Source organism: Heliangelus exortis, chromosome 10 (genome assembly GCF_036169615.1).
Source record: "Heliangelus exortis chromosome 10, bHelExo1.hap1, whole genome shotgun sequence".
Taxonomy (NCBI): Eukaryota; Metazoa; Chordata; class Aves; order Apodiformes; family Trochilidae; genus Heliangelus; species Heliangelus exortis.
The window spans coordinates 9888849-9904604 of NC_092431.1; the positions used below are offsets into that span (position 1 = coordinate 9888849).

At 36.3% G+C, this 15756-nt stretch overlaps 1 protein-coding gene across 4 annotated transcripts in view; it reads right to left on the minus strand.

Moving 5' to 3' along the window:
• SORCS2 (sortilin related VPS10 domain containing receptor 2) overlaps nt 1-15756 on the minus strand; it is a 530032-nt gene that overhangs the window by 52211 nt on the left and 462065 nt on the right. For all 4 annotated transcript variants that reach the window (XM_071753437.1, XM_071753435.1, XM_071753436.1 and 1 more), the window contains exons 9-11: nt 13544-13723; nt 9371-9517; nt 7900-8002 (exon numbers count right to left, since the gene is read on the minus strand). In XM_071753437.1, the coding sequence (XP_071609538.1) occupies nt 7900-8002; nt 9371-9517; nt 13544-13723 (430 nt within the window). The remainder of the gene's footprint in view (nt 1-7899; nt 8003-9370; nt 9518-13543; nt 13724-15756) is intronic.

A 15756-nucleotide genomic window follows, 5' to 3' on the forward strand; every position in this document is an offset into this window, starting at 1 on the left:
CTCAGATGTTCAGCATCTCTGGTAGCATCAGATAAATCCTCTTACATAGATGTACACTTTTAACTTTTTTCTTTACATTGCTATCTGCCTATAGGTGGGAGCAACGAGGCTTAATTCTAATACTGAAATAAAGAGGACAAAGCAATATTCTAGTTCTATTGCTGCATGCTACAAATTATTAGAAAATATTATATATTTAATATGTAAGTCTGAAAGACACATAAATTCAGATGCCATACCCTAACCTTAATTTTGTTCTGTGAATTTATTCTGAACGTCCTGATCCGTGCCAGCCCATATCTGTGTGTTCCTGCCTCCAGCTCCCAACTGCTGCCGACTCCAGGAGTCCAGCCTGGACTTTCCCAGAGCTGCCCTGCAGCCTCAGTGGTGACATGAGAGTTATTGGGGGAAGGGGGGAAGGAACTTGGTATCAATTTCCTGTATATTTGTATATATTTAGTAATTTTTCCTTTTTATCACTACTGTTTCATTAAAGCTATGTAGTTTAGTTTCCAATCCATCAGTCTCTCTCCCTTATTCTCTCTCCTTTCTTTATCAGGGAGGGGGATTAACAGAGAGCATCTGTCATTCAGTTTCATTGCTGGGCCAGTGTTAAACTCTGACAATCTTGAATTATTGAAATAAAAAATGTTTTATCTGTAAGATGTTATGAAATGATATAAAAATCTAGAACCTAGAGAAATATGTAACTCTGAAAAGAAGAGGCAGCTGGTTTGAAAAAAACATACATACAAAGAAACCAAAAGCAGAATTATTTTATTTATCTAAATATTGAGAGGAAGCTACTGAATATTTTGACAAAAAGCACTGAGGAGCAGCAGCTAACATTCAGATTGCTGCAATGCAAACAGAAGTATGGAAAAAATCCAACCCCTTATGCAAGAAGATCTTATCAGATGTAAACCCAGACACTGAGATCTCCATCTTTAAACATGTGGTCTTTCAAACAGCAAACTATTAAATCATCAGGGAGTTTACAGTATTCTAGGGGTGAAGCAATCTTAGCACAAATTTCCTTCCACATTATATCCTCCACGGGACTTTGACTTGAATATATCGTTTGCACTTTTTTACAGTAAAATAAGATAGATGTTATCAGATCATCTTAAGAAGAGATGAGGGGAAGAAAGCACTTGAGATTAGGTTAGCAGTATGAAATACCACTTATGTGTTACATAAGTAGATGGATTTTACCCCCAAAGCAGAGCTGTTTATATAGTGTGCTCATTAGTGATGAAAGGTTCCTGAGATGAATGACAGTGTCCACTGCCCAGAACACACACTATTTGGACCGTCAAGACTGCATCTCTTCCAATGTTTAATAGTATAAGGCTACATTATTTAACCCTAAGCAGAGCCTAGACTGGGTTAGCATATTCTTTATGTTGAATCAGGAACTATATAAGACTTAATTTATGACTTTTAAATGCATCTAACATTTTAGAAGATGCCACTGCCCCTTTTTGGGTTTTCATCTTTCCAAACCACTCCATGATCTATCATCTATCAACTAATCCAGGTGATTTGGTTGCCAGTGTCATTCTGAAAATTCCTGTAGGCAATGAAGAGAGTTGGGAAGGACAGTACAGTATGGATGAAGATGATGTGGACTGAACATATACTTAAGAACCAGTGTCATAGTGATGAAGTACATGTAAACCCAGTAAGATTAAAAATGTGCTAAAAACCAACTCAGACTCAAAGTGCAGGGATGACCTTCATGGATCCTGGCTGTGACAGCATTTGTGCCAAGTGGGAAGGAAAGAGCAACAGGGTAATTATGGAGCAAAGAGACCCTATTTTCATCTCTGCAGATATCTGCAAAAACAGTCCATCCATCCTAAGGCAGCACCAAGGTCAGGGGGTGATGGCCCAGGAGGCACAAGACCTCACGTTCCCATCACTGCCTGGTGACCATGAGCTGGGCCATGCAGCTGGGGTAAGGAAGGGTCATCACAAAAGACTTCACAAAAGGCTTATCATTTATTCATCAGTTATCTATAACTATATCTAGCTATAAGAAACAAAACCTCTACATGAAAGAAATGGCAGAAATTTAGATCCATTTCATCAGTATTAAGGGCAATGAAAGTTACATTTTTCTAAGAACAGATTCAACTTCTGGTTTTATTCTGTTTAGGGCAATTTCCAATGTATTATCACTTTGAATCCTAAAAAACTTTGCTTAAAGGTAAGCAAAGATCAGGAAACATTATCTTATTTTCCCATGTTTCACAGATCTCAGCAGGAAGTATGACCAGATCCCATCAGCTTTCTGGAGCAAAGATTAATCTGTTCCCTAGAAGGACATATGAGTGAGAAACCACCTCCTCAGGACTGAAGGAAAGAAAGAAAGATTTGATTTGCTGTTTATATAGAAAACTTTTTTATTTTGCTATTTTTCTTTTCTTTGCAGAGTTTTCACTGGTAGGTGTTTGGTATATTCTTGTGCTTTTGAAACTACTCAAGGAGCTTTTTTGTTTGGAAAAGCTGCGGATAGAAATTCTAATTTCCTTGCTAGAATAAAAAGTATTGCTGCCAGTCTAAACCTTCTTTGCACAGATACCTTTAATGAATGCATTGTTAATTTTGCTCTTGGGAAAATGCTGTTCATTTTACCTCTTTTTACCACTTACTGAAACCTACTTACACAAGAAGGTATTTATTTTGAGAATTGCTACATATCTCCCCAAAGTGCAGTGTTAAATTGCCTTAGCTGATAGAGAATTAGTCTGTAAACTAAACAGTATAAATTGTGCTTCACTAGAAAGCGTTTTATATTCAGTTGATACAGTATTGTCTAAAAGATATTAGTAACAGCTTAGTAATTGCAGCTGTGTAACAAGACAGGCATGACTTCTACTTAGGGTTTTACCATCATTGTCTTTTCTTGGTAAATGAGCAAAAGAAGATGGTGGAATCAGCTATAATTACAGAGAAATGCCATTCTGTCAGCAAACAGCTGATATCAAACAGCACAAAGGCTGGTGTACTGCTTTGGGAAAAAGGGCTTCACTGCTCTTTGACCTCCAAAAGCATCCCATCCCCAAGCCAAAGGTGCAAGCCTGGCAGTGGTGCATGCAGGGACTGCAGATTTCTGCCAATGTTTTGTGCATGAAGGGAGGCTGTAATTTCCACTACTTCCAGATTTTTAAGGGAAAAAACCCTATCACAAAATTTTGCAAACTTTATAGTTTTAAAACACTACCCCAAATGATTTTGTCACAGGTAGAGCCAGGATACTCTGCAAGATGGCCTGACTCTGTTTACTCTATTTATGTTCTGACACCTTGTTTCTTCAGTGTAGGAAACAAAAGGAAACTTGTCTTTTTAACTTGTTCTGAAGAAAGACTAATTTTAAAATAAACTCCGCCCCTGCATAGGTGGCAGTCCTGAAAACTAGAGTACAAATGTACTATCTACCTACCAACATATTTCTCCAAGCTATCCAGAACTTTCTACATGCCATTTCAACATCTGGTAGCACGGGGATGTGAAAGAAAGCAAGGTATTTTAGTAATGATCAGTGGCCAGCCAAGGTCTCTGGAAATGGGGTATAGCCAGGAAAAATATCCAGACCTCAAGAGAGAAATTAGAAGTTTGTCTTTGCTCAGGCATTTTGGCAGGTTCCTACCAGTCACACAAGCAAGGGAGATTACTGTCATTTATAATGTGTAGCAGAGAGTGTTTTAAGTTTTGAAGACTTTGGCCTAGATGTACTAGTGCTTTACCCTTTAAGCAAAAGCAGTTGACAGCTCTGAGCAAGAAGAATGTAGGTAACAGACATAACAAGACCTTGGTAAAACAATAGAGTAGCACATGTTTTGCTTTTTAGGAAAGATTGCATACAGTAGTTAGAGGAGGCTCTGCTTCCCGTGAACAATTAGTTAGTCATAACCTATCAGCTTGCAACAAGTATGTGTGATCAGCTCCTAATAACCAATTATAAAGTAACAGGAACTCTGCTTGTACTCGTGGACAAGCTAATGACAAGTATAAAAATAGAGATGTTTCATGAATAAAGTACTGATGCTCAAAAAGGACCCCTGGGTGTCAGTCATTCATTGCCACAGCAACAATGTACTATTAATTTACATGTTTTAAGCAGTACTTATCCCTGTATTTACTTCTATTTGTATACTTGATTTTAGAGATGTTTACTGTGAAAAGAAATAGCCATATTTAATGCTGTGATAATCTTTCTAATAGTGAAAAACTTTCACAGTCACTTAAGTAGAGCTTACAGGCACATACCTACTCCAAAAAGAGAGACGTAGCTTGCTTGGATTACTGGGAATTTAAACAGCTGCAAATCCCTTCAATTCATACATAATTTAAAAAAAATACCAAAACAAATGTAAAACCAATTAGTGGTAAAGTGTCCTAGACTTTCCGTTTCTACCTGGCAAGCTGAGTATGTGTTTATCTGAGGGAGTGATTCACACCATCAGGATGGGGCAACACAGGGACAGGAGAAAAATCCAAGTGAATTGCTGGGAAATGCTCAATTGTCTCTGTTCCCTCATCATTTCTATGGTGGCATTGTGGCATACTACTTTTGTGAAAAATGATCATTTTAAACATGTCACAATATATGCAATGTATTTGGGCTTCAAACGACCAAAAGTAATCAGAACTTTCCAGCACTTCCTCAATTCATGTGAATGTGAAGAGTTTACTGCTTGTTTGATTTGCCATCTGGATTGCAAGTTAAACAGGCAATTGTAAACTAGCACCTGAAAAATCTACACTTCTCTAAACATTTTTCATATAGAAGTCCTTCATAAGTTTATAGTAAAACATCAATTGAAACACATTTCATGGCCAATGTGGTGATGCAATAGAAGCTGTGCTTAGATTAAAATGCACAGGAATAAAATGTAAATGCAAAATCCTATTACAGCTCTTAAAGGGAGCAAAGCGGTTAAAAAGAACATTTTAATATGCAGCTATAAAATTTAACATTCTGTCTGCACAATTTAAAAATATACAGTTCCCAGAACTATTTATGCAGCTTTAATAGAGTGGTATTTTTATTTGTAAGTATGAGTTTTAAAAAAAGCAATTCTAACATCTTATTATTGTATTTTTCCAAAACACTCTAGGCATTGATGCTGTTTATCATTTAATTACTTTTAAAATTGAAACAATATTCAGTAGTCTCTGTGCTCTGATTTTCAAGCATAGTATCAAAACTATCCTTGAGTCACAGGTTAGCTTTTCCACTATAACAAGCAGCTGTGTTGTATAAGCTTTCTATGAAGTAGCCACATTTTTTATTGCAGAGATTATTTTTTTTTGCCTTTTGATTGATAGTCACACTGCCCTTAGTGAGAGGAGGAAATTAATGGCTCTTATAGTTAGAAACTCTTTTCTAATTTCTAGTTCTTATGTACTTGTTTACATCACTTGTTTCTACTGCCACGTTATATTTTCAGGAAAAAATTAAATTCTTTATTGTCCTTTATTTTTCTCAGCTAATGAGGTTCTTCTTGTAAATATTCTCTATTTCCATCAACTGCCAAGTAGTCCGTTTTAGCACCTGCTTGTTGGTCTTGAAAATTGATAATCAGAATTGTACACATTCTTATAATAAGGTTGCTGTACACTATTTTGCCAGAGTATTAATATTTTGCTCTCTCTGCAGTCATTTACCTGCTTCACCTTAAGAATACATCTCCTTTTTTTCACAGCACAAGGCACTGCTGGTTCCTAGAGACACTGTGAGCAGCTGTGATCGTTATCACCTTCTTTATGACCTTCAGTCATTCCCAGAAGATGTGCTCTCCCAAAATTTAATGGTAAAATTCCAATAGTGTGATGTGCTCCAAATATTCTGATTTCCCTGTGCTAAGATCCTAGTACTTCTGTTGATTTGCATAAGACTATAAATTTCAAGTATGAGGCTAGAAAAAGTTCAAGCTTGCTATATATTAAGTATTTCTGATAGGAAGTGTGTTTATAAGAATATGAAGTTTGCCAGATAAGACTGAACACATGCACTGACTCTAGATGACCTGAGCATCCACATCATGTAAAGACAAGCCAAAATCAGAGTTGATTCAGGTTGTTCTTTAGAAGGGGGTGGGTTTCTCATCAAGATTTTTAAGACTCTGAAGTAAGTCCCTTGGCTCTCATTGCAAATGCATGAGCTCCTACCAGGAAAAGGATGGACTGCACTACTGCTGGGTAAATTTTTCTCACTTTCACACCATCCCTCCTAACTTTTTAGCCAGCTGCTATGAATTACAGTGCCTCTCTATTACACTATAGGTTGCTCTGCAATCAGATCAAGTTTAGCATCAGTCCAGTTCTTAATGATACCTGAATGTCATCAAAATGACTCCTCCACATTCACCTTGGGGAAAGCGGGTGACAATTTACCTACTGCTACTATAAGACAACATCACAGTGATAAAATCTTGCCCCATTCTAGGAAGAAATTAAGGGCAAAATACTCTTCTCCAACCTGTCATCCTCAATTTCATCTCAGAGAACAGTGCGTTTAAGCTCCACAAAACCCAACCAAGTGAAAACAACCCAATATCACAAAGAATGTCAGTTCACCACATCAGATCAAAATGCAAGAACAGAGAAAAATGAAATAGAAATAAGAGACTAATTAATTAGACCTCACTGCTTAATTTGCTACTAGATGGCATTCAGGAACAATATAGTGAGGCTAAAACTAAGAAACTCCATTAGAATAAGAATACCTTTATGTAAAAGATCTTTAAGAGAGAAGCTGTGTTTTGAAATATTGGAATTTGTAAGATATGAATTAAACATCTAATAGAAATATATCCAGAAGGACAGTAGGTAAATTCTTAGTCTCATTTGTGTCAATAAAAACACAGCAGCATTTTGCCAGGTCTGACTCCAGTAAAATATTTTAAACTCAATTACACCAGGTGAAAACTTGAAATCTTCAGTTATACAGAAGCAATGACAGCTGTCAGTCTCTTTCAACACCAAGTGTGCTCACCTTGACATTCTCAGGAAATTTTCAATTTAGTAAGCCATTTATAAGAGATTTGTGTAAGCTAAGGCAGAAAGCATTATTCAATAAAACCAGATATAGTTTTAGGAAAATAGAAGCAGTACATATGTGTATTTCACTTAAACATAATATGTAACATAATAAAGAGACACTGCAATTTAAAAACACCTCTTAGAATAGTTATTATTTAAATAATTTTGAAACAGACAAAATTCATTGAAATTAATAGACGAACCACAAGCACACAAAGTAAAACAGTTGTGTTAATATTTTTATCGACTAATATTCCACACAGTAATGGAACTTCTATGAAATGCCACTTCCCTGCACCATGGTTCCATGTGTATGATAGAACAGAGAAGCCACAACTGGCATTGTTCCCACCACAGAGACACATTTGCCTCTTTCACTTCATCCCTCTTTAGGCAATAAGGAAATTAATAAAAATTACAAGACAGATTATATGTGTCTAAGAATAGAGAACAAAGTCTTGGCCACTGTCTACATCCAGTTATTGGATTTGCTGGGCTGTTCACGATGGTGGAGGCCCAACACTCCGCTTCTAGAGAAAAAGCATACAGGACAAACCCTTCAGCTACCATCACTCCTCTATACCACACTAATGGGGAAGGAGATACTACATGGCACAGAGAAGCATAATGTATCCTGTTGTATATATTTGTCCTAGAATACACAGCTCTGTGGCTTCAATTAACTTTTATTAAATTGTTTGGTCAAACGATCCCATAAAGGTATCTTCTGCAGAGAAAGCCTTATATTGGACATGTTTCTAGCATGATATTGTTATACACCAGAACACTAGAGCTGCACAAAAGTGCTGCCACATTTCAGGTCTTAAAATATTGTCATGCGTTTACCTGCCCCCATAATGAGCCCTGGTGCAGTGTCCTTCGTATGGACTGTTCCTGACACGTAGGGATTGTCTGCCCAGCGGAGATGGAGGTGGAGGTAGCAGTCAGGCTTGTGGGGAAGAAGACAACAGATTTTAAAATACCCCAAAGTGGTAACAGTTATGCTTCTACAATAGTGAAATAGCAGCTTCAGCAAAGTGTCATTGTAGAGAAAGAAAATAGCTGTTTGCCATGGAATCAAAGTACAGTCTGAAACATCCAGTTAATATTTGCTAACATACAAGACTCTCTGGCAATGTTCTCATAGTCTGCTACTGTCTCAGCAAACAGAATTCCAAATTCAAATATGTCAGAATGAAATTAATGTATAAAAATCTCTTGTAACAGAAAAAATAGTTTAAAAATTATAACTAAGAACAACAAGTATCATTACATCTTTTCATCCCAGGTAACTGATTAAAGGATATTAAAAATAGTTGTTTGCACTGAATTGTCTTTTTACAAAAAAAAAAAAAAAGTACAAAAATAGCATAATGACTTTCGGACACATCTCTTGTCTCTTTCTTGCTAATCAACTTACTACTTCTTGCTCTTTGTGCAGCAGCACTCAAAGGTCATATCACTCATGGCAATCTGACCAGGAGCTTTACCAGGAGAAAGAGGCCGGTGCCATGTGGGAGCTGCTGCCAGCACCATCCCTCCACTTGTCTCAGGGAGCTATGGATCAGGCCCCGCAGGCTTGAAGCATAAAGCATGGTCTTGAACTTTTCAAAGGGGGCCAGCTTCTCCAGCTCTCCATTTTTGTTACATGGAAAAGGATCAAGTCTCTGGCAGTGAAAGGACTGAAATAATTTATTTCACCCAGCCAGGAGCAGAGAGACAGTGAGAAAAAGACAAGGTTTTCAGTACAGCCTCACAAATAACATAACATTGTGGGTAGCTGGGATATCTAGAAAAACTGAAACATCATCATATTACAAAAAGGTAGGACTTTTTCATGCAGTTAACAGTGGTGGTTATTTACAAGCAACTGTTGGAACTGTCCATTGACTGCCCCAGGAACTGTCAAGAGAGCACTTTCACAGGGCACCAAAGGTTACCTTGGTTTAAGACGAAACAAAAAATATGAAAGGTGGAAAAAGCATTGGTAAGCTCTATTTGACTGCAGATGTGTCCTTTATGTCCAGAGACAAATGACTGCTGTCATGATTCTTAATTGGGTTCAGTGGCTGACACACAAGAAAAAACATCCTCCTTGTATCAAAGTAAGCTCTTCAGGAAGAAATGCAGTGCTACAGACAGGGTCATGACTAATAGCTTCTGAAACCACAGCTAGGCAATGCAAGTAGACATGACTACTAGTTTGGGTGGGAAACTTGGCATAAAGGTCTTGGGCTGTTAGAATTACTGGACATTCTATGACACAAATCATTATTGTGCACTTTCAAGAAAGGATAGGCTGAAAAGAACCACTTACAGGTTTGCAGTTTGTTGGTTTCCCATTCATGTCAAGGTCTGGAGGGTTTAGAAAATCCCAGTCACGGCCTTTATTGTAGGTTATCAGAGTTGTAACTTTCCCATCAGTTTTCTGGTTGGCCAAAAAGACTCCTTTTACACCTCTGACCTGAAGGATACAGGAGGCAGGGTTAACGACCAGCTCATACACATTTTTTTCAACAAGGATTATCCCTGATTAGCTGCTCTTTTGTGGCTGCGAACTGCACACCTCAGGTAGTTTCTCCACTGGGAAAGTGAACAATACCTTAAAATAATACAGAAGGCAAAAGAATGAGAAGAAAAATTGAAAGGGGGAAGGCAAGAATAACTATTCATTTCAATTTCTAAATGTATTAAAAAAGGATATACAGCTCTCCCAGTGTCAGAAGGTGAATCAAATCCCATGTAGCCTATACAGCAAAATACAAGTTACGATAGCATGGACTTCCTGTTCACTACTGTTAAGATTACAGCTTTGCATTTTTTAAGAATATGGACACCTCTAAAATGTTATTCTACAAATGATGTAAGCAATTTACCTCAGCATTCTGATTTTCACCCTGAAGTCATGACCCACATCATAAATAGTACACAAACAGGTTAAAATAACAATATGCAATATAATAACCTTAAAAACAACCTTGGAAAGTACAACTGTCCTTTGTAGAAACTGAGTCCAGTCTACCAAGAATAAGAATATTCTGTTCAGCATGAGAATGTTCAGGATGATGGAAGCTCAGAATTTTCTCCAAGTCAAACTTACTGTAAAGTATTACAGGCTTTATTACATATTCTACCTTCTAGAGAAAGCACTGCCACGAATACAATGTGGGAAAGTAGAGCTAGAGCTCAATTTCTGTGCACGTTTTTCTTCCAGTGTACATATTACTAAATATTTAAACAATAATTAGATCACAGACTGCTGTGATGTTTCCCTATTCATTTGTGGATGCCAAGACCAGTGCTGTATCATGAATATTTTTGTTTCTGTCCTCTCTATTTTTTCCTCATGTTTAATAATTATTTAATCATTCCATATAATCAATCAATCAGACTCAGGCTATTCCTGCTCCCATCTTTAACTCAACAAAAATGCAAGAGTAACCTCTCCAGAATATGGGACATATTTGAATGCATCAGACACAGAAAGGTTATGAAAAAATTTCTTCCAAGTGTTAACTTCAGGCCCCTGTCTTCAGAGCAAATTCAGAAGTAAGATGTTTGGAATGGTGCACTAGATTAAAAAAAATAATAACTAATACAAAATTACATTGTGAAAAAAATGGCAACTTCAAAACACCTCTCCTCCCCTGTAGCATTTCGATTTTATTTGTTTAATTTTATATTTTATTTGTCCTGTGACCTATGTAAATAAATGACTGACTCTTTCTGTAAATACTTTAAATGCTGTATGCCAAATCCTCTTTCTGGATTCAACTGTGATGGCAAGGCAACTAAATTCTTCAGTAATTTTTTCTCTTTGAGTTCTCTAATCTAAAACTGGGAGATTAGTATCTTTCTTCCATGAAGGGAAATGATTCACATTAATAATAAGGTGCTATGGAGAAGAAGACGTTTAAATATTGCAGTGTTTAGTGACTGACAAGCACTCCAGTAGATACCTAAGACAGAAAAACAGAGAAATTAAAAAGTTCCTTTCTTTTTATTATTTTTTTATTTTTGGATTAGGCCTCAGAACTTATTTTATGAAATAGCTCAGGGGTTAGTGGTTCCTCTGTGCTCTTAGAAAAGCATGATGTACCTTGCAAAAGGATTTTCTAATCAGGTTTTCTGCTACAACTATGCATTCTGTGACATTTTTCTGTGAAAAATGCTGCATTGCTACATTAGTAACTCTACAGCCAAAAAACATTCTATACTAGTTGGTAGTAAGAACCACGGTTTATTAGCAGCAGTTACTAAAATATGAAAAATACAGCTATAAAATAGAAGATTGTGACTAAAATTAAATTTTAAATACATATGTTTTATCGTTTGGAGAAAAAAAAGGGTACTGCAAGATCTATAGGAGTAGTCATAAATGGAGGCAATCTAGAATTATTTCACTTTGCAAATATGTCCATGTCAAATCTGTGACTAGCTCATAGCAGCAGCACTCAGTACTGTTTAAAGGATGTGCTCCTTTTGCATAGTCATTGACTTCAAGGGCATGTTCCTTTTGGACAGTCACTTAAGACTTTCCCTTTTTTTTCTTTTCTTCTTTAAACAAGCATTGGGGAATTATTTCTCTTTCACCCATACAACATGAAAAGAAATACAGTATGAAAAGAAATAATATAAAAGAAAATTAATGCAAGCAGGTAGAAACCTATACAAGTTTTTATAGCAGTTGCACAAGTAAAAGATGAAGTAAGGTCAGCAGAAGATAATGAACAGTGCAAATTTTAAGGAGTATTATGCACTACTGGAAAGAGAAATTGCCAGACACTGAGAACTGCCTCTGTTGCACTGAAGATTCCTCTTTCCTAGATGGGATCCTTGCATTAAAATGCCTAGAGACAAAACCCAGATTAGACATAAAAAATCCCATCCTCAAGGACTGCAATATGTGCTATATTTAGTGGCTATTTTGTACTATGCATATAACCCACAACTTACCTGTTGATAGAGTACTTGATCACATTCTAGTAGAAAAGATGAACGCTCATTATGGTCCAAAGTATCTGGAAGCTGTAGGTTTTCTTATTGTAAGCAAATGAAAGTGTTATCCTACAATGAAACTCTCTTCCAAATTAACTCTAAAAATGTAATTGTATGGCCCTATACATACTGTCTCCAGTTACTTTTTATCATGTGCAACAACTTTCCTCTGTGTATTGCCCATTTTACAAATTATTCCAGAATACAGAATAATCCAGGATCTCTCTCTCCTGCACATTATCAAATATACCCTCATTAACATAGCTGAATTCTGCAATCATCAGCAAAACTAAATTAACTTAATGGCTCTTGTAGACAGAAGAACAGCCAAGGTGGCATCTCTGTACAACTTATCTGAAATTACACTCTCTAGGTGACGCAAGGAGGAGATGGCACCAGACTCCCTTTCATAGCTTTGCATCTCACAGGAATGACCAGGAGGAAAGAGCTGTAAACTACTACTCTCAAATGACCCTATGCAATGTGGCTAGACAGAGTGTATAGCTTCATTCATTAAGAAGTCTCATTTTTAAAAAGCTAGAGTCTAGAAAATAATCATTGGTAATGAAACATCTTTTTGTTTTACTACAGCCATTTGGAAAGAAGCTAAAAAAGATGGAGATGATGAGAAGGAAAAAAACAACTATCATTCCCTGCTCCTGATGCAAAATAAGAATCTACAGCTATTTAGCAGCTCTGTAAGTGTATGGCTTGTACCCTGAATTACTACAAACCTTTTCCAGAGATGTCCAGTGCCCTTATAAAGATTTTTTCTTTTTAACACCAGGCAGAAACATCACCATAACAGTGGCTAAACTGTCAGACCACACATCCATTAATTTAATACCCTTAAATAATGTTCAGTTCAACATGCTACAGGAAAGAATAGAACCAGAGCTAATTTACACCTAAGTAGATTCAAATGTCATTAACAAGAATTGAATTTATAACAGTTTGTGCTACTCTTTCAAAATGCTATATTCTTCAGTCTTATTCTGCCAAGTGCAGTGATGTGAGAATCCAGGATAGATTTGTTTAGAAGGCAGTTTGACTCACAGCAAATTCTGTTGGCACAAGACATTTACTGAAAGCAAGTGGGTTTACTGTCTAATATCTAATTTTGTTGTTTTTTCGCTTGTCAGAGCTGACAGAACCTAGCACAGGGCTTGCAGGATTACTATTTAAGGCCCTACTAACTAAAAGCTGTCCTGCTCTAAGTCATGAAGTGTGCACTGAGTCACCTAGAAGAAAAAAGCTCTATGCAGGCAGATGTATAACTTTTTACTTCAATAATAATTGTTCTGTAATTTTCACTTTTTAATATCTTTGAAAAAATCCTTGGACAATTCTGGTTTTGCACATCCATGGAACCCCATACCAAGAATCTAGTTCTTAGTTATTAGTCTTTTTACCTTAAAGATAACGATACCACACCAAAACTAAAAAATGAAAACTCCATCCAGACTACACACATTGCAAGAGAAAGATTTACCTCCAGAATATCTATCAGGACATTCTCTTCTGGCTGCTTTGTGCTCCGGACATTTTCCAGCAGGATGGAGTAATAAATACCCTGTGGGTCAGACTGGTACAGATTGTATGTGTCTGTCTGGTACCACTCCTGAACTGCCACAAACACCTGGTTTTCATCTGTACTGATTATCTGTAAATCCTGTAGAAAAACAAGATAAAAATTACTCATTATCCTATTCTTTCTATTTTACAAACAATAAAGTTGGCCAGGAGAGCTGACTGTGGGGGTGGTAAAAAGCATTTTAAAGTTCAGTGATAGTAATATCTCAAAATAATAGTGATTGACAGGCTATATCCCACCACTGTGAGACTGTCAGTGACCACTTTCTGGCTATAGGCTACCAGAGTTCAAACCAGATGAATGAAGATCAAACATCATGAATGTTCAAACGCTATGAGCTGCTTTGACTTTTATGAGAAATTACTTTTTGAAGAGGAAAAAGAAAAAAAGAAAAAAAAAAGGAAAAAAAAAAGAAGGAAAAAAAGAAAGGAAAAAAAAGTAAATTATTTTCCAAGATCTTGATGAAAGTCAATGAAAGACTGAAGCATACACAAAGCTAATATGAAAAATAACCCCTGGGTACGTAGAGAATGAAGAACTATTTTGTCCAGGGTAAGGTGTAACATAGCACAAAGAGGATCAGGTACAATTTACAGCAGCTACACATAGAAAGTAGTATATATGCACACAGCTCATGTGCATAATAATAGATAACACTAATTTATCTATCTCTGCAGACAGAACCTTTTCAATATTCAACCTATTCAATATTTCAACCTATTCAATATTCAATATTCATGTAACAACATGAGAGTCAACATTCTGCATTCATTTCTCAAGAATTTCAGGCGTGGATAGTGTAATAACTTTCTTTTCAGTTTCCCCAGCTTCTTTCTCTCCAAAATTCTCAGACAAAAAATGCACAATTGGGGAAAATAATTTAACAGTAATCCTAAACAGACGAAATAAATCAGGAACAAGCAACACTGAACTGAGCTTAGCAAACAGAAAAAAAAGGACCTGGGTTTGCAATGAGATACAGCAGCATAAAAGCAGACAATATGAAGTGATTTCTAGTCATAGATATTGAGAGTTTGTAAATTCTTTATGACCTTGGTACTTAACTGAGAAACTGTACACAGTTCTGGTCACTTTATTACTGGTAAAATAACTAAGGTGATGAATTGAGTATAAAATAAAACTACCAAAATTTCAAGAGAATATGACTTAATTAGCTTAAAATTTGGGGAAAGCTGACTTAAAAATATATATCAGGAAAACAGCTTTGTAGAACAAATTGGAAATCCAGTTAAGACTGAGGAAAACTTGATAATACTGAGTAAATTGAATACTTCGCAAAGTAGGGCAGTCATGCTTTAGGCAACATGCATGATACAACTGAGGCATTTAGATTAAAAAAAAAAAGAGTAACAAAAATAAAATTGATACACTGTAAAGACTTCTAATATGACAAAAAGACAGTTATTAAATAATAAGTCAGTTGAATTGAAAGTACTTTTACATATGACACATCTCAACACTAAATAACCTAAGCAAAGATTCTTGTCAATGACAGTTCAATGGTGTTTGCAAAGACTTTCTTGATGAACTGTGTACTGAAGTTGGGTTTTGTTTGGCATCCCAATAATATTTCTACTTTCTTCTGGACTGAAAAATTACTCAGCAGCAGCGAATCTAGCAGAATTTTAATTCTTTCCATCTGCATGTGAAATAGTAATTATTTTTACACAGAAATGTCAGAAAAACACAGTAACTGATCCCAACAGGTTGTTCCCAAAGCCTCTTACATGGAACTTTTCATCTCTTGCCTTAAGCATATGGCTAGGTAGCTCAAATTACACCCCATTTAATACTGAATTTACCTTTCCTTTTCCAGTATGAGAAAAACTCCCATAATTATTCATTAAGTAAGGATAGAAGTGAAAAAGTGAAGTGAAACGGGGAGTGAAGCAAGAAGTAAACAGGTTTTTTTTCCATGTGGAAACCTCTAAAAACCCCTTGCTCCTCTGTGATGCCAGGACCTTCTAGCAAAATAATAATCTATTTTATTATAATAATAATTTTAAAAAGTATACAGTGGCATAATCACAAAACTCCAGTGATCATAGGTTCCTTGCCCCACATGCCAGTGGGGCAGGTGTGGCTGCAGG